Source organism: Marmota flaviventris, chromosome 9, assembly GCF_047511675.1.
Source record: "Marmota flaviventris isolate mMarFla1 chromosome 9, mMarFla1.hap1, whole genome shotgun sequence".
In the NCBI taxonomy this organism is placed as follows: Eukaryota; Metazoa; Chordata; class Mammalia; order Rodentia; family Sciuridae; genus Marmota; species Marmota flaviventris.
The window spans coordinates 34,589,963-34,609,965 of NC_092506.1; the positions used below are offsets into that span (position 1 = coordinate 34,589,963).

General features: G+C 36.6%; 1 protein-coding gene across 2 annotated transcripts; it reads right to left on the reverse strand.

Annotated features, from left to right (window-relative positions):
• Positions 1 to 821: 821 nt before the first annotated feature.
• On the reverse strand, positions 822 to 8,932 carry Arl14ep (ARF like GTPase 14 effector protein). 2 transcript variants are annotated; one of them, XM_027936710.2, is made up of 4 exons: positions 8,847 to 8,932; positions 6,404 to 6,903; positions 5,006 to 5,133; positions 822 to 3,960 (listed from the first exon to the last, which is right to left on the reverse strand). In XM_027936710.2, the coding sequence occupies exons 2-4, from the start codon at positions 6,827 to 6,829 to the stop codon at positions 3,732 to 3,734; spliced, it is 783 nt and encodes a 260-aa protein (XP_027792511.1). In that variant the 5' UTR covers positions 6,830 to 6,903; positions 8,847 to 8,932; the 3' UTR covers positions 822 to 3,731. The 2 variants fall into 2 exon arrangements, with proteins under 2 accessions (XP_027792511.1, XP_027792512.1); XM_027936711.2 differs by having other exon boundaries at positions 8,818 to 8,922.
• Positions 8,933 to 20,003: the final 11,071 nt, after the last annotated feature.

A 20,003-nucleotide genomic window follows, 5' to 3' on the forward strand; every position in this document is an offset into this window, starting at 1 on the left:
CGGCAGAGGATTATATAATTATATGTGTTCATAGTTTAATTTAGAAGAGATAAAGCAGATGTAGCGGCAGTGAAGAGTTCATTTTCATGAAGATACCAGCAGATGTCAGCAAAAACTAAGGTGTTACATGAGTTTTACACAAAAAAATTAACCTATTTGTAGTAGGGTAACCATAATGCAAGTAGAAATCTCTAATAACCAAGTTCAGTCCAGATAAGACACTTTTTTTACATTGTGACTCAATTTGTAATTACCTTTCTGGAGATGGGGCAGGTGGTGGTGTGAGAGGCCAGAGTGGGATCTAATTTTTCAGGACAGCAATAGCTTTTTTAAGGACTGAACTATATTTAAAACATCACCACCATATAATAAAACAAACCACACTTTAGACAGGCAACTTCAATTAAAATATAATCAAATAAATCAGATCTCATACTACCCAGACATTCCATGTTCAGGTATTCTGAACACAGAATTTGTGAGTACATGAATATTTATTTTTTCCTGTGGAAATAGTCCATACATTTCATCAGCTTCCCCCATGGGTCTCTGACTTCTGTAAAGAATGATGCTAAAACTTATTAAATGTATAGATATATTTTTATTAACAAATCACTATGTATGTGTCAAAATTCACTTGTTCAAAATTATTGGCTGGACTCTAGGTCAAGAGAGCATTTTTAGAATAGAGTGTCAAGTTGTAGAACAGCTTGTTATATAGAATTAGACATATTTTAAAAACAGAAAAATTCTATGTATTATATCCCAAAGGTTAATAGCTATATTCTTACATGTAATTGTAAAAAGTTGGAATAAGGTCACAAGGGATGACATTCATTTTATTCAAATATATACAAGCACTTTTCCTTTAATATTTGTGACCAGCATTTTATAAGACCAATGTTTGAGTGGCTTTACATTAAATTCTCTACAGAATCTTTATAAAGCATAAGAGTTTATATAACTTTTATTTGCTTTTTAGATGAATATATAGTAATTTAATGCTTAACATTTTGTAGTATAAAAGGGATCTAGATGATTTCATTATATTCTATATTTGTAATCTGGATTAAAAATAGTAAGTGAACCTGTGATGTTATTTAAAAAAAAAAAAAAGTACAACTCTTATCTGGGCCCCTAAGTAGGAATGCAGAATACTAGCAAAATTGTTCCAAGTAACTTGCCTTTTAATCATTACTGTCTTTGAAAAGTAACAGACCTATTTGAATGAATGCTGAAATACAGCCATTTAAAACTTAAGTCATTTATTCCAGAGATATATTCTGTTTTTTTATAATTTTTTTCCCAATATCTTTATTTTTAAGTGGTGCTAAGGATTGAACCTAGTACCTCATAGATATGTGTGAGGCAGGTGTTCTACCACTGAGCGACAGCCCCAGTCCTTATAATTTTTTTAAACATTTTTTTTAGTTATAGGTGGACATAATATCTTTATATTTTTCATGGTGCTGAGGACAGAACTCAGTGTCTCACGCATGCTAGGTGAGCGCTCTACCTCTGAGCAACAATCCCAGCCCTATATCCTGTTTGAAGCAAAGAGAAAGTATAAGATTATCTCTCTCTGAAGAGTCTAAGCAATGTACAATCTAACTTATACTTAGAAATCCCTCCAAAAAACAAAACAAAACAAAAAACTAAGTTCTAATGATCCTAATTGGAATCTGTTTGTATCCTCTATAACAAAATATTTTCTTCATTCAGAAAAAGTTAACAATCTAACACCTGATTTAAAGTTAAACTATTCCTTTTGCCAGTGCTCAGTTCAAACATAGATAAGGAATTGACAAGTAACTGTACTAATAATTAGGTCAAAGAAAAATTATAACTTCAAAATGACATTTAATTTCAAAGTAGAAAATGACATTGCATCAAAGTAAAAACAGTGATTTAAGAGAGCATAAAAAAAACAAAAAACAAACAAACAAACAAACAAAAAACTCCAGTGGACAATTTAAACTGGCTATAGAAATTTAGTTTCAACAGCTACAAAATATTTCAAATTGCCAAAAGTTCATTCAATTAACTGAGGTATCGTATTTGGAGAAAACAAAAACTCACCTTACAATTTTCTAGGTGGAAGGAGCCGTTAGACAAAATGGTGGGTAAATGTCTTAAAAAAACAAAGTGCAGAAGTATCATTGTCCCATCCTCTGAGCAGCACCCGCACAAACTCCACACCACAGTTCAATCTATTTCCAAAAAATCTTATTTATATCCTGTTCTAACCACTATTTCTCCTTTTTGTCACTATCATTCCCTTAAGAAATAGTTTTTGATCTCTTAATCCTCATCAGTCATCTTATACAATTTCAATAATAGATATAATGTATGTTTATGTATATTCATGTTTTATACATAAAAAGAATATTTTTCTCCCACAAAGAATACACCGTATAAATAATGAAAGTTTTATGGTACTAATATTTATTTTTATTTAAGTTGGGAGAAAATAAATATATTTTAGTACTTAGATATATAGATTATTTTCAAAATAGCTCATAGTGTCAGTAGTATCAAAATCAGTTTTCTCTGAAGGAGGCATTGTTTCCAGCTATAGGCAGTCCTCATTTACATGATAGTATGGGACTATAAAGATGTCCAAGCAAAGCAATCCCAATGATCAATAAGGAAAATTACCATTATTCTATGACCTTTAAAAACCTGTAGGAGTATTAAACACTCTCAACTGCCAGTTATAAATGTAGATGAAAATGAAAGTTTAAACAGTGAGAGTGAGAGTTTTACTTTACTGTAAAATACTAATCAGGAGTACTTTTAACACAGCTTGCCTTCTCTAACTTATAATGCTGAGTCAGCATCTCCTATACTCCAGCAACTTATGTACTTTTTAAGTTGGGATCAGCTTCCACCATTTATTATTGTTTGTGCTTTCTATGTTGTGACCTATTCCTGTGTTAACAATAAATATTCTTTAATGTGAAAGTTTTGCCATTACTTCTCCATCACAACTGCTTTCCTCACTTATGTTGGTAAGTTTGTTTAGCAAGACTCAGCTAGTCATTGTACAGCAACTGTATCTAAACACCCAGAATCAGTGACATTTTTTTAAAACTCCACTTATGTTCAAATTATTACTTTCAGCATTATTATTGTTCACTTCTTTGCTTCATTTTCAATCTTAGATGGCCAATTTTTTTGATTATCCACTTTCATAAAATGTCACATTGGGTGATGACAATGTAACTATACGCTTTGCTGTAGATGAACTAAATACATACGTTCAAGGACCAATCACAAGCAGAATTTGAAAAAAGATAACATAATTGGTCACTGACTATAAAGCACACCTGTTACTTAATAATTTCTGGACAAAGGTGCTAATACTTCACAAGATGAACAGCTGATATGCTACCCTAACTGAATGTGAACCATGCTATTAGGAGGCTGTTGTTATTTAACTAAATTATGGTCACTGAAATTTGTGCCTATGGGAACCACACAAACTGAGGACTGCCCACACCCTTCTTAACATTGACCCAGACAGGCTTAAAAGTGACTACTGAGAAACAACTCATATAAATTTACATCAAATAATGAACTTAAAGAAACCCAAATGAAACATTAGCATACATACACTTTGGTAGTTTTCAAATTTTTGTTATTTGACCATCATGCTTAAAATGTACCTTAAGAGTAACAGAATTTTAGAAATAGAGGAACTTTAGACTCCAGTGGTTTGATATTGCAAATTATCCTGCATGTTTATTATGAATTATTTCTCCTCCTTCAATTTCTATTTGCTCATATAGCCACTTGCGATCACAGCGACATTCAGCTCCACACTTGGTAGAACCACAGGCAGGACAAGCATAGAAACATCCTAAGCAATCTTCATCCAGGCAGTCACAGAGGTCCATCCCACTGAAAATCAAGAGCCCTTGGCTATCATAGACCTTACTCTTTGCTGGTATCACTTGTCTGTAAAATAAAATGTAATGAATTATACCTCATGAATATATTACTTTTGAATATTTAACTGAAAATAGGATAATGAAAAAATTTAAGGACATTAAGTATTTTGAATTAGGGATAAGGTCCTGCTAAAGTAGTATGTAATTTACCAGGCTTACAGCCAATTCTACAAACAGTAAGTGACAGGAGGTGCTAAGAATTGAATCTAGAACCTTGTGTGTACTAGGCAAGCACTCTTCCACTCAGCTATATCTCCATTTCCCTGAAGTTCATTTAAAAGTCAGTTCAACGAAGGAACAGACAAGAACTTTGTCCCAGATCATATGTAAATTTCTGCTAAAATTATTTTCCTTTAAAGAAAAAATAATGGCTAGTTAATAGTGGTTTACTTTATTGGTTATCAGTCTCTTCACTACTTTGTGAACATAGTTTGTAGTATATCAAACTATAAGTTTTTATACAGTAGTCAATGTAAAACTTTAACAAATGGAATAAATGGAATACACAAAAATGTTAATTGCATTTAATTCTGAATGATTACACTTTATATTTTAGAAATAGTGAAATTTCTGAATGATTATATTTTAGAAATAGTGAAATAATATTTTAAATAATTTAGTTCTCCCATTCTTTTTGTTCACTGTACCAGAACTGTTTCTATTTCAGCCCCATGAAAAACAGGTAAAAAATGAAAAGCAAATTCTCATAAAATTGAATTACCTTTTAGCTATCACTCATAGAGAGAGATATACCAATAAGATAATATCATTAGGGCTTTTCACAAAGTGAATTACTTTAAGTCTCCTTCAATATCTTAACCCTCATGTCAAAATGTTACCTTTTCACATCATTGCTACTTTCTTGGAAACAAACTTTTAGAGTTGAAAGGGATGCTTTAATTTTCTATGAATAAACCCCAAGGTCCTTGGAGGTTTTTTACCAATTCCACATTATTCAACTTAAAATGTCTACTCAGAAAATTTAATAGAAAATAAAGGATCAATGCAGACGTGAAGCAGTAAGTTAGAATATGAGTAAATGCATAGAATACCTGTCTGAACCAGCAGTTGCATTTTTGGTAAGCCTTCTTTTTTCTCTTTTACCAGTTTCTGGAGCAAATTCAGTTTGCTTTCCTGGGTTTGTAAACTGTAGTGACCTCAAAGCTTTAGCAGTTCTTCCCTGAATAAAGACAAGCAAATTATCCATTAAAATATTGTCATTAGAAAATAAATAAATACTTCTCTTAGTATTGACCCAGATTTATTTCTTAACCTGGAACACAGAAAAAAGATTAGGACCCAAGTGCAAGAAAATTCACTTAGTCCTTGAGTATGTTAAAACTTTTTTATTAATGACATTTCCATTATGTGATTTTAGTCTCCAGCAATTAGGTGTAGAGGCAGGCTGGCATGGTGACAACTGCAATGGCTGCTGGTACATGGGAACAAAGGCAAAAAAAACTGCTATAACCCAATGGCACAAAACTGAGCTTCCTGATAACAACTTTGGGTCCTTAGGAAAGTTTCTAGTATTAAGATGAGAGAAGCAATATGGTTTCAAGTTCTGAAATAGTATGATATTTTTAAATAGCTTCGATAAAACAAAATTTTGGTGCCTAAGGGCTTATGTTTGTTATTTGAGGAAGTGAAAGTAAATGGTCTTTCAAAATGTTTGCATTTACCCTGAATCACCCTTGGGTGATAAAGATAGTGGATTTAGGAAAAGAATAACACAATAACACAAGAGCAATGTACACATAAGATGAAGACATCTGAAGTTACAGTTATCAACAAGTATCAATAATGAACTGCAGATAAAAATGGCTTGTAGAGATGTGCCTTAGAACAAAAGGAAAACAATACATATAATTCATATAATTAAAAAGTTTAGTTATCTTTTGTCTTATGAACATAATGAAAAAGGGGAAATTCAAAAAAATATTCCAGCAGCAAGAATTATAAAATGGCTGTAAATAAAAATTTTGAGACATACTCTTAATATACTTGTCACATGCTATGGTTTGGCTATAAGATGTCCCTGTTAAAGCTCCTGTGTTAATGCAGGAATGCCCAGAAGTGAAATAATTAGATTATGAGAGCTATAACATGATTAATTCATCCTAGTGGTGACTTTAGACAGTGGGAAGTAGCTGGAGAAGTTAGGTCACAGGGGCTTGCTTGGAAGGGTCCATCTTTCCTGCAGCCCCACCCTGTTCTCTGCTTCCTGGCTGCCATGAGGAGAGTAGCTTTCTTCTGCCATCTCCTTCCACCATGACTTTCTGCCTTATCTTGGGTCCATAGCAACGGACTCAACTTCCTATGGATTAAACCTCTAAAAATATGAATCCAAAATTAACTTTTCCTCCTCTACGGTGTCCTTGTCAGGTATTTTGGTCACAGTGACAAAAAGCTAACACATCACAGGATAGAAAAAGTATTACTATACGTACATCTGATTCAGGTTTTCTTCTCTGGCGGTCTTCAGAATCAATATCCACACTTCCGTTGATTATCTGTGTACATTTTGGACAAAGTTTCCAACCAGGTACAAGCTGTCTTCCAAATTTTGCACTCAGAAAAGTGGCATCATCTAAGTCAATTACATGCAAATTTTTTTTGGCTAGCTTTTTGTGTATGTTAAATGGATCACAACATGACTTCTGCAAATCTTCAAATCTGTCAATGTAAATTTTTACATGATGGAAGCAAATTGTATTGTTTCCAGAAAGTGTCATTCCAGTTCTAAGTTGAAGTAAAAGCATATCATTTGATGATAATTCTTGTAAAGTCTTGAAACCTGTGTGACGAGTATAGTATGTTTTATGGCACTCATTTGTGGTACGAAGCTGTACTCCAACTGAACATGGATCCATCATTCTTGACTCTTGCAAACTTTCCCTGTTTTATTTTGTCTAGAGATCTTTCTTTAGTAGGTCATGTGATGATTACCCTAGAAAAAACATTAAAGACAGATTTGTTTTGTAAACTATTTTACCTGGAAAACCAAAAAGAAAAAAAATTGATAAAATTCAGTATTTGTTTCAAAAAAAGAAAATCTCTCATCAAATTAAGAATTGGTAAGTATTCTACCAGAATCCTACAATAAACAGTATTATCTTTAATCATCAGATGTCAGAAGCATTCCTTGTAAGATCAAAACTACACATAATATCTGCTATCACAGCTTCTATGTAAGATAATATTAAAATGTATAAGGATTAAAATGCAAGATACAAGAAGTATTATTTGAAGATGACACAAATATCTACATGGGAAATATAAGAGGTTCAACAGACAAACAATTAGAACCAGTAAGAGAATTTAGTAGAGATGATGGAAACCAAAACCACTTATAAAATACCTTCCAAAATATATAAATCTCACAAAAGATACGCAAGATCTTTATGGAGAAAATTATCCAAACTGAAAGACAAAAAAGACAATATAACTAAATAAAGCTACAAATCATGGGAAGCTTGACTATAGTAAAATATGCCAATTCTCTGAGAATCCATATATAAATTCAATGCTCTTCCAATCAAAATTCCATCAGATATTCTTCTACCCCTAACCTGATGCAAACTAGCTGACCTATATGAAAGACCAAAGGTCAAAATACAAACCCAAAAAGCAACCCCCCCCCAAAAAAAACCCCAGAAGAACAAAGGTTCAAAAGGGAAATAAAACAAGATATTGATTTATTATAAAGCTGTTATAATTTAAACTGTGTGGTACTGCTATAGTATAGATAAATAGATCCATGAATAGATGAGTGCTTGATGTATAACAAGCGGTACTATAAATCTTTGGCACTTTCTGCGCCATGCAATAATTATTTATCCTTCAAGACACCACCAGCCTCTTCTATCTCCTGCAGCCTTACTCAAATACTATTGTTAAAGGCTTGCTTCCTGTGTTTCCACAACACTTTCATTGTACTGAAACTTTTTCTCTACTACCTTTCAGATGGCAGACAAGAACATGATGATGTCATTTTCTCTATCAACCAATGTCAAAAATTAACTTTAAGAACTTAATTTTTCATAGCAATATCATATGCTTTTTTTTTTTTTGTCACTTGTTAATCTTTTATACATTTGGGTCTGTGAGGGCAAGAAATCCCCTGGGGCCTTTTCAGAGTTGTGGCTTCTCTAATTAGCACAACACTGGGACTTAACAGACACTTAACAACCTCTTTAGAATGAGTTCAGAAACTCCCAGAATCTCAAATCAGGAAGGCTGAATCTCCCTTAAATCAATGAGACTAGGTCCAAGGATCCTACAATTATTCTTATCTTAAACCTATAACGGTCCCATACAAAATGCCCCTCGTTAATGGTTATATCAAAATGATTCAAATAAGCAGATACGTCCAATGACCACCTACTACGTTCATGGTGCCAGGAGGAAAGAAAAAATTTTTTACTTGGTTTCTGGCTTCAAGCAAACTGTTAAGGGTGAGAGATTTCTGATTTAAAAATAAATACAAGCAAGGAAAGACATAAACTGCATACAGGGTTCGAGGCCACAAAAATTCTAAGTAGCTCGATCCTAAATTAAGAACTTAGAGGGCTCCGGGCCTCCCCCAGAGAGGCGACAGCCGCAGAGGAGACACAAGTGGCGGAAACTGCGCTGGGCTTTTACCCAAAAGGTCGCAGATGAACCCGGGGAAGAGCTGGGGGACCCACAGGACGGGAGGCTGCTGTAGAGCTCGGGGGAACCACGGGATGGGAGGCTGGGGCAGGCCCCAGCCGGCAGCTGGAAACCCCCCTCACCAGCGAGGGCCTCCGCTACCAACTCCTTAGACACCTGGAGGCCCTCGGGCTCCTTCCCCACTTAGGGACCGGTCTCCACGTTCGCGCACCTCCAGAGCCACCCCCAGCTCCCTTCCACCTTAGCTGGAGTTTTCCGCGGGGTACCGGCAGCACCGCATACAGGAAGGCCTCACTCGGTTGCCCGCCTTCCAGGTCGTCTTCGCGCTACCACAGAGAAGACGGTGCGCGCCGGCTAGAGAGGCCCAGCGCCACCATCAAGAGAGGCCCGAGAGAAGCCTAGAGTGGAACCCCGCCTGGTCGCCTCCGGGAGTGAAAAGGACTCAGTGGCCGGAGTTGGTAAATGACTCAACGCGAGGCAATAGTTTCTTCAGACGCTGACTGGTATTTACCGTCTCCTCTCGGTTAGGGAATTGGGCGATCTCTAGGGTTCAACTGTTACGAGACACAGGTTCTGCTAATTTTAATTGCCTTCAAATCTCTCTGCCTGTGCACGATACCAAACTTTTGCTCCAGATACCCCTAACCCCTGAAGGGAGTGAATGCGTTAAAAGCACCTCAAGAACGAGCCTTTGATTTAAGGTCACACATTTTATTTTGCTTCTTTCAGGCAAACGAAATATTCTATTTTTTTAAAATAATGAACTACGAAATAGCTATTATTTTGAGTAAAATTTAGCCTCCAGTAATTTTCTAAGGGAAGAAATGGTCTCCTTGTATCTCTATTGTCTGCCACACGTAGGCGCTCATTAATTTTTAAATCGGACTTTATTCACCTGCATTCATCTAGTGCTCCATGCTCCCTTCTCTTCTTCCTCTCCCCCTCCCTCTTTCTTTTTCAAAGGCATAGACGGAGGTTTATTTAGGAAAGTAGATACATATTCAAGGGAGAATGGGGGCAATCTCAAGAGAGATGCCTTTGGGGTAAAATAAGGTATGCACATTCAAGAGAGCATGCTGGCTCTCTCTAGGGGGACAGACAGCAACCCAGTGATGTGGGGGTACTAACATCTATAGAGGGCTGGTTGTTAGGGCCTGGACTAGAGGTAGAGGCAGAGTGGAGCAGCATGATTTCACGCCAGTTTTCTCTGCACTTGAACATTGGGTGCTTCTAGACTCAGTATATCTTTCTGTCCCAAATTCCTAATTCACCGCAGCCCCAGACATTGATCCCTTAATCTGAAGGGTTGGTGAGCGAGAAAGATCCATCTTCTGTGATTGCTTTAGGGGGGCATGTGTAATGAACCTGCCTCCTTAGAGATCAAAGATCTCATCCTGACTAATCTGAAAGAAAAAGACACTGGTCTCAGTGTGGGATGAGTTCGAATTCTTGTGTTGCCATCCTCCTAACATAGTATTCTTGTAAATTTTGGAAGATACAAACTCTATTAGAAGATTAAAAAGGCAAGGGCTGAGCAATAGGAGCAGAAGTATAGTTACCACAGGTTCTAATAGCAGTTATGGTCAGGTAAGGCTATGCAGGTAATCTTTAATAGTTTTTATTTGCCTGTATACATCTCAGGATCTGGATTCCCCCCCCCCCCCCCCCCCCAAAAAAAAGCATGTCCATCAAATCAGACAAATTAACTTAGGGCAAACTTATTTTAGCAGAGTCTCTTTTGATAGTTATCAGACACCCATGCATAAGGCTTAATGTCTTTTCCACTGAAGGTTTGTGATCTTTTAACCATAATGATGTGGGCATAAGAGGTCAACAAAAACCAAAAACTATTGCTATTTTAATCTGCAAGTGAATGACATGGGACAGGCAAATAAGGTCCACCAAAGCCCATGCTTGCTTGTAATTTCATATATTTACTGTAAATTGTTTTCTAAAGTGAGTTTATGGTTCTTTCCAACACTTTCATCTTTCATACTCCTCCTCAGCTAAGCAGGATTTTGACACTGGCTGTATTATACCAATCTTAGAATTAGGGGATGGGAGAAAGGCAAAAACCATGGGTAATCCCCTTAACTGATTTGGATAGTTCTTTTGCTGGATACTTTGTGGTTGGCACTTTGCTAAGTAATACTGACTATAAATGAATAAAATGTATTCCTGCTCCCAAGGAGTTCAAAGATTAGTGAGTGAGGAATAAATTGTTAATTACAATGTGATTTGATAAGTGCTATAATAAAAGCATAGGGATATGAACAGGATAAAATAGGAGATACTAATATGCAAGGACATTCTGTGGGGGGAAGGGATTAATGCTTGAATTAAATTGTCATATGGGAAATGAACTTGATGCAATGGTGGCCTCTAGGTGAACACTAGGATAGCTAACCCAGTGGTGTAAAACAGCAGGCTCATGAGACCAAATTAAGATTTGTGAATGATATGGCTTAATGAATCAATTTAGGTATCCAATGAAAACAGTAGGAAGGAATTGTAGTAAGTTAACATGATTAGGATAGGGTACAAGTGAATGGAAGCCATCTAAATCACTGGTTAAGCAATGTTCATATGACCTGTCTGCCATCTTTGCCTTTTCCATTGAAGGTATGCTCATAAGAGCCAGAAGTGAGGTTTCAGCAATGTTATCATTTAGATGTGGTGTCCCCCAAAAGCTCACCATGTGAGACAATGCAAGAAGGTTTTGGAGAAGAAATGATTGGGTTATAGCCTTAACCTAATCAGTGGGAAAAAAGCCCTAAATGGATTAACTGAGTAGTAACTGGAGGCAGGTGGGGTATGGCTGGAGGAAGTGGTTCATTAGGAGAATGGCTATGGAGTATATATTTTGTATCTGGAGAGTGGAGTTTCTTTCTCTGCTTTCTGATCATCATGTGAACTGCTTCCTTCTACCACACTTTTCCACCATGATGTTCAGTCTCACCTTGAGCCCTGAGAAATGGAGCTGGTCTTCTATGGACTAAGACCTCTACAACTGTAAGCCTCCAAATAAACTTTGTCTCCTCTACAATTTTGCTGGCCGGGTCTTAAGTCACAGCAGCAAAAAAGCTGACTAAAACAAGCAAGGAGGCCTACAAGTGGAAAATGCTTTGGGCCAATGGCATGCACGTGCTGTTTGGGTAGAAAGTATGCCTGGCCACAACCAGAACTTACAAGTTAGGCTGCTGAACATTTGTTTGCATTTCTTTGGTAGAGAACATATGAGACTGTTGTGGGTTTCACCAGTGTGTCGCCAATGTAGGAGTGACACAGTTGTCAGTCTAGAGATGTCATGATTATTCATAACTTATTTTTTTCATCCCTTTGACTATAAGTGACCCTCTGTTCCATCATATTTTCTATGTATTTTAACTCTGGCATGCCTTATAGTTTACTAACTTACTATGCATATTTAACACAACTCTGCCTATGTTTCATAAAGTACATGCTTACTCATATTCTATATTTAAAACACCCTGGGAGTTTTGCAGTTATCTCATAAGCTAGTAGCTTACTTACTGTCTACAGTTAACACTTTTTATGAATTTCATACATTCCTAATTAAACTGCAGAAGAATTCAGTATGGCTGGAAAGACAAGTAGAAGGCAATGCCCTTTTTATGCTTTATTATAGATACTGGATTTTATCCTGATGGACATTATAAAACCATAAGGAGTATGGAGAATGGTGGAGAGATGCAGTCCTGGACAAGGCATAGAATCCTTTCATCCTAATGTACATGACTGATAATGAGAGCTTCAGCAAACTAAATTAACTAAGGTAGTGGCTCTAAGGATGAGAGGATTTCCTTCACTCCACTCCCTGCCCCCAACAGTTGGTAACATTTGGAGACATTTTGGTTTGTACTAACCAGGGAGATGCTACTGGTATGTAGGAGGGTAAGAGCAGGGAAACTGCTGGACATCACACAATGCCACATAAACCCCCTACAACAATACTTTATTTCTGAGATTGAGAAACCCTAAACTAAAGGAATTAAGCAGGCATGAAGTAGATAGAAGTTAAGCAAAAAGAATTAGTAGGGTTTTGTAACTGATTAGATATCAATATTAGGAAGGAGAGGATGATTTTAGGATTCTGGTTTGGGTAACTGGGAGGACAAAAAGAGAAATGAGTTAGGGAAAATAGAGATAAAGACTTAACTGTTGGATATACTAAATTTAAGACATCCAAGTGAAGATGTGCAGTTGGCAGTTAGAAGGAAGCGTCGGGAGATAAGAGGAATCTGGCAAATATTGGTCTATGAGTAATAGACCAATATTTTGGGGGATGTTTTGGGGGATGAGGTAGGGTAAAGAAGATGAATTAACCAAGGAATATATAGGGTCAAATGAGAAAGAATAGGACTGAAGATTAATCCAAGTTTTTGCACCTTCATTCCATTTTACTGAATCAGAATCTCTGTCTTTATTTCAGTCAGCTTTTTCAACACTGTGACCAAAAGACCTGACAACAGTTTTAGAGGGGGAAAAGTTTATTTGACGCTCACAGTTTTGTAGGTCTAGTCTATAAATATCAACTTCATAGCTGTAGGCCTGAAGTGGGTCAGAACATTAAGTTGGATGGGTTTGAAGGAGAAAAGCAGCAAGACCTAGCAATCAGGAAGCTGAGAGAGCTCCACTCACCAGGGACAAAATATATACCCCAAAGGTATGCCTTCAGTGACCACATCCTATCTATAGTTCCCACCCAGTTAATCCATTCAAGTGGATTAATGCACTGATTAGGTGAAGACTTTTATAACTGAATCATTTTACCTTTGAACTTTCTCACATTGTCTCACACATAAGCTTTTGGAGCACATTTCATGTCTAAACTATAACAGTCCCCCAGGCCAGTCTGTCAGATCAGAATTTCTGCATATAAGGTCCAAGAATCAGTCCTGTTTGCAGGTAACCCTGAGTTATTTTGAAGCACAATGAAATTTCACAGCAATGGATTTACTCTAAGAAAAGAAGTTGGAGAAGGAGCAATAAGGTAGCAGGAAAACTAGGGAAGAGCAGAATCCCACAGACTAATAAAGGAGAGGATTTCAGAGTTCTGGCAGTAGACAAGGTTGCTGTAGGGCTGTACTGGTCATTAGAAGTATAATGTGAATCACAAGTGGAATTGCAAATTTACTAAAAGCAATATTAAAAAGGTTAAAAAAAGGAGCAGGTGAAATTAATTATAGAAACATTATTTAACCCAAATGTCTAAAACATTAACATTTTAACATGTGATTAACATAGAAATTAATCATGTATGTTATATATTTTTTCATATTAAGTCTTGGAAATCTGATATGTTTTATACCTTCAGCATGTCTCAGTATGGATTAGTCACATGTGGCTGGTGGCTGCCATATTGGATGGTACAACTGAAGAAAGTTATATAAAAAAGAATTGAAAAGAACTGCAAAGAAATGAAATAAAAAATAATAAAATGTATTTTTCACCTATAATAATGTGGTGGCCATAAAGGGTGTGAAAGCAGTTTTTTCAAGGAAGTGAAGATGAGGGTAGAAGCCAGCATATACCCAGTTAAAGAATGAGAAGTTAGAGAACATTTTCAAGAAGTTTTACTATATTAAGTATGAAGAACTTTATTTTTTGTATCTTTGTATATGAATTTTAAGATCAAACAACAAAATTCAAGTTTTTTTAATTTTAAGATTTAAGAATTACATTTGGACTTTTGCTTCAATAGAACTGCTCTTTTACTAGAAACAACTAGAAACATGGACAAAATATGAGAAATAATTGCTTTCAGACCTTGGACACCAGGCTATGTAGGATTGTGATCCCTGAGCAAAGGAAAACAAATGTTGAGTTTTATAGTCATCCTAGCTTACCACATGGAGGCAATGTCCTGGGAGTGATTAGAGAAGGGAGGGGATTCATATGGAGGCCAGTGGTTTAGCTGAATGAAAGAGACAAATAGGAATTCAGGGAGACAAAGGAGCAGAGTAGCAGGGAGGAAGAGGTGTCACAGAGACAGAGTCTTGGACATCTGCAGAAGTGTTCCCTCCTATCTTTGGCTGAGTACTGATTTACATAATAAAAGGGTGAAATTCCATGTGGCTGAAGTAAAAAGCCCCCAAAGTAATAGACCAAACAATTTCTGGTACTTATAACAGGGATGGAAACAGTTTGTGTTCCCATCAATTAGAGAAGAGAGACCTTGTAATAAGTATTTGTTAGTTTCTACAATAAAAATAACAGCCAGAGCCTGGCCTGGTTGGTGTGTCTGTCTCTGTCCCTAATCCCAACCCCCATTCTCCATGTTGGTTGGTGTGTCTGTCTCTGTCCCTAATCCCAACTCCCATTCTCCATGTGGTCTTGCTGCTTCTGCTAGATTGGTCTTCTTTACCACCTGGCGTCTGTAATGCCAGATTCTTGGGACCCCAGTAGACCTCCAGGAGCCGAATCCAATGCAATCATACAAGAGTCTTTGTTGCAAGCTCGAGCCTGGACTCACAACTGTTTCCGACGCAGCTGTCCAAGGAGTGAGTCCTGACCCTTAGTTCAGTGAGGATTTATAGGTTTTGGGGGGATACTCTGTGCGTCACAACATCACACAGCAAATCATTTCATACCATGGGGAAATCAAACAACAACTCTTAACATTGATTAGCACATTCACTGGCCAGAACAAGTTGGGTAGGGGTGATTGGTTAGTACAAGAGGAGGATTCGTTTGAACTGATTGGTTTAATCTGTGAGGGGTGTACGTGCTAAACTACATGGTTTCTTAACATGTTATCAACCACCAAAACTACTGGGGAGTCATCTGGCATCCCAGGTATTTTCTCTGTCTCATGCTGATTGGTGGTTGCTAGGGGGTTGCAATGGGTCCTCACCTAGCCTAACTGAATCAGGGACACCTGGTGCTGTAGATCTCTCCTGTTATTTGCAGACAAACAACTCAGCAGGGTGGCTGTGTGCCTAGGAGCACTCTGTGGGTTTTTCCAAGGAAAAGGGCCACGTCCCCTCCCTTTGGACAGACCTTGAGGTAGAAGCTGGGTTTTCAAAAATGGAGTCACATCAGTTTCTCACATATACAGGGTGGTTGGATTCTTACAGGATGGCTCAGTGCTTCCAGTGCTGGCAGTCAGGGTGAAATTTGCTTTAGCCTGTAAGACAATATCTGGAGTCATGTAGTGTCACTTTCTCTACATTCTATTGGTAAATATGAGATTCATTCAGCTTGGCCCAGATTCATAGGGGGAAGGGGCATAGCCTCTATTCTCTCTCTCTCTCTCTCTCTCTCTCTCTCTCTCTCTAAAGAGAGAGATTTTTAAAAAATATTTATTTATTTATTTTTTTAGTTTTCGGCTGACACAACATCTTTGTTTGTATGTGGTGCTGAGGATTGAACCCAGCCGCATGCATGCCAGGCGAGCGCACTACCGCTTGAGCCACAGCCCCAGCCCCGCCTCTATTCTCTTGATGGGAGAAGTGTTAAAAAAATTCATAGATATGTTTTTAAAATGCTGCTGTGCTTATATTAATGCAAAAAATAGCTTGATCTAGTAAATCTAATAATTACCCAAATTTCAAAGTAGCAATGACTATAAATATTTTGAGGAGTACCAAAATATTTGTAACAACTCTAATATATTATAAAGAATTTGTGATTTCTTTTGGTGGCAAAGTTGTTGGCACTATGGACCAAGTTACCAGTTCTGCAGCAGTACTAATGGGCACTGCTGATAGAAGTAATTTGTTTACATTTGCAAGTAAATAAAATGCGAGATTTTAGCTAAAAGGAAAAATAGGCAACTACAGGCATATTATAAGAACAGAATTTGGAGACTATATGAAGTTAGAGACCATAAATATGCAAATACATATGCAAATTTCAATTTCTCTTCTAGCATGTGGGTGTTTTTTGGGTGCTACCAGTGAAGGCAGACAACTGGATTAATTCAAGGTAGAGGAACTATCAGTCAAATGCATAAGAAGGACAAGGGAACAAAGAGTTTTAGGTTTTACCATGGAAGTCACTCCATGACAAGAATTCTTCAAGAGAAGATAATGTCTGTTTAGTTTACTATAGCATTGCCAGAGCCTAGCACTATTAGTTAAGTGAATGGAATGGTTGAAGTGATAAATCTTTGCAAACTAACAAGACAGAATTCTGATGACTATGAGAATGAAAAGATCTGGAACTCTCAAAACAGAAGGTAAAGAGGTGAAAAAATTGATTAAATTGGAGGAGTAAATAGTTGTGGTTAGAGAATAGAACTGGAGTTTAGGATATCAGCTGTGACAAGTTTTAGTTTCTCATGAAAGATGCTTATAGATGTGGAAATGAACCAAGAAATAGGAGACTTGAAATATTAACATGCAGAGGGGCCCAACTTTGGGTTGTGATGGTGTGATACTTTGAAGGGTGATGTGAGAAATGAAGGAGGATGAATTCTTAGTAATTATTTTCTTTTTGTAAACTTTCATATTAAATTTTAATACACCACAGAGAAGTATTTAAGTCTACTTAATGAATTTTCATATATGTATTTCCTAGGTCAAAAATTACTAATATTCTATCTGGGTGCAGTGGTACACACCTGTAATCCCAGAAGCTCTGGAGGCTGAAACAGGAGGATCCTGAGTTCAAAGCCAGCCTCAGCAAAAACGAGGTGCTAAGCAACTCAGTGAGACCTTGTCTCTAAATAAAATACAATATAGGGCTGGGAATGTGGCCAAGTGGTCAAGTGCCCCTAAGTTCAATCCCTAAAACCCCCCTTCCCCCCAGAAAAGAATTACTAATATTCTAGAATCCTCAATTACACTGCAACTCAGTTTTTAACACATGTTGTCAAAGGTAAACTACTATTCTCACTTCTTTCACCATAGATTAGTTTTGGGAGTTTTTTGAACTTTGAATTTGGAATTGTGCCATGTGTAGTCTACTGTGTCTACTTGTGCTCAATACAATGTGACATTCATCCATGTTGTATATAGTAATAGTCCTTTGGTGTTGCCAATTGTATTTCTTTTACATGAAGATGCTAAAATTTTATTCTGTTCATTTTACTGTTGATAGACATTGGGTTCTTTCAATTTGGAGCTTTTGCAAACAATGTTTCTATGAACATTCTGTTTTTTGGTGCACATAAATTCATACTTCTGATCGGGTATATAGTGGCTGTAGAACTCTTGAATCATAGGAAATATGTATGTTCTGTTTGATTAGATACTGACAAAGAGTTTTCCAAAGTTATATTTTTTCCAAGAGTTTTCCAAATTCATACACTTTCCAGCACTAGTTTACATTCCTAAGCATGTTCACAAACCCTTGGGATCATCAGTTGCTATTGTTGATTTTCATTTTAGTTATTCTAGAGAGTACAGAATTAATTGTTTTCTAAAGCCAAGTTGCTTCATTTTCCAATTTGGTGACACAAACAAGACTCTAAGTGAGCTCTAGAATCAGACTGCCTGATTCAAATCTGTTTTGCTACTAGTTAGTGGTATAACCTAGGGAAATTACTATAATTCTATAGGCTTCAAATTCTCCTTTGTAAAATAAAGGTAATCACATCTACCCTGTAGGATTTTTGTGTGGAATAGATTAGTGTGTGCTTTTGTATATGGGTGTAAAAGTAACATACATGAAGATAGGTATAAAGGGTTTAGCATAGTGCTTGGCACATAGTAAGCAGTTGATAACTTGTAGCTATAATTATTCTTGCTACCATTTATGGACCTCCAATTATGTCTAGAAACACTGGGTGATCAGCTCACACATGTCTCTCATTCATGACATGCTGTTTCAATCTTAAAAGATCATATTGAGCTAAAAAGTAGAGTTGTTCTTTGAACCTGTTAACTCTTGACTTCCCTCTCACCCATCTTGTCCCCTCTTTCCTGACAACAATAGTTAATAGTCAGTTGATTTAAAAAAATATGACATAGGGAACTTAACTGATGATTGGATAGTAGGACAGATTGAAACTGCATTTTAAGCTTCTAATTTTTCTCATTTAAAGTGAAGATTTCAGACTGTTGTGGGGGTGGCGTGGGGAAGGAAATACAGATCTGCTCACATCTGCTACTCAAAATACTAGCCATATAACCAGGAGAGAATTTGGCTCAAATTAAAATCCCAAGGCCCTTCATTGCCATAATAATCATGATTGTATCAATTAAGATTCATCTGGGTGTCCACAGTATGTTTGGCATTCTATCAAGGAAGGAAGTGGATGTCTACAGGAAAGGTTTCAACCATTTTGCTTATGTCTTAGAATGACCCAAATGGTATAAAGAAAAAGCATAAATAAAACATTAAAATTTGTAATTCAACAGCACTTAGAATTATAAAATATTAGAACTAGAAATGGAGCCAACAGTTCTGTTCCACAGCATCTTCATTTAGAGGTTGATGAAACTCGATTCCAGAAATGGCAAAATTATACAACCAATATGTGTAAGTGACAACCATATATATAAGGGTTATACAAACAGTAAGAAAAAGGAGGAGTCCAGGCTCACACTCAGGGCTTCTAACTCAAGAGATAGTGTTCTGCTGTTCTGTCAGACTTCGTCTCAACTTGTGGGGATTATATTCTTAGAAAAATCAGAAAATATAATATAGTACATGTGTAATATATAGTGTTATATCTTCTTTTGAACTGCTGCCTTGGAAAAATCAGTTAAGCCATTAGTTTCTATGTGATCTATCTTTTCTATTTTCTATATCAGTCATAATTAGTGATAGGGAGAGAAAGTACTGATGGCTTTAGTGGGGAAACTTTGGCTTTGGTGGGTCTTATTCAGATGAATACTGTGAATAATTCCAAATGTTTCCGGAATTTCATGAAAAAATTTCCTTTGATTCTTTGGGCAAAACGTTGAAGAGCTATGCTGCCTAGGTGCCAGCAGAGGGAGAACAGAACATTGTTTTCCTCATTTTCACTGACTTTTCCCTCATTCTGTTGTGTATTTTGATTATTCTCCCCACTTATTTAATGCATTTCTTGGCAATTGTGAGAAAACCACTACCCTTTCCTGTACTTTTAGGGAAGTCAGGGAATGTTTTCATTATTGAATTAGAGTTTTAGTAAACCCACTGTCCATCAACTGAACTGGGTTGAAAATTTTGTAAGCATAGTGGAAACTTATTTATGTGCTTTCACATCTTTTCTCTGTAATGTTGTATTAATTGATTGTAAATGTTATGTACATTCAAACCAATTATATAGATTATCTTACCTTTAATAATTACTTCTAAGAGAAAGTAGCAATGTAACAAGAAGGCTTGGAATTGTTTCAGTCGCTTGATTTTCCTTGTAAGAGGATAAATCATTATCCAATCATTATCCCTCCCTAGGATTTTGCAACATGGGACTCAGAGAAGCTTGAAAACTATCAACTG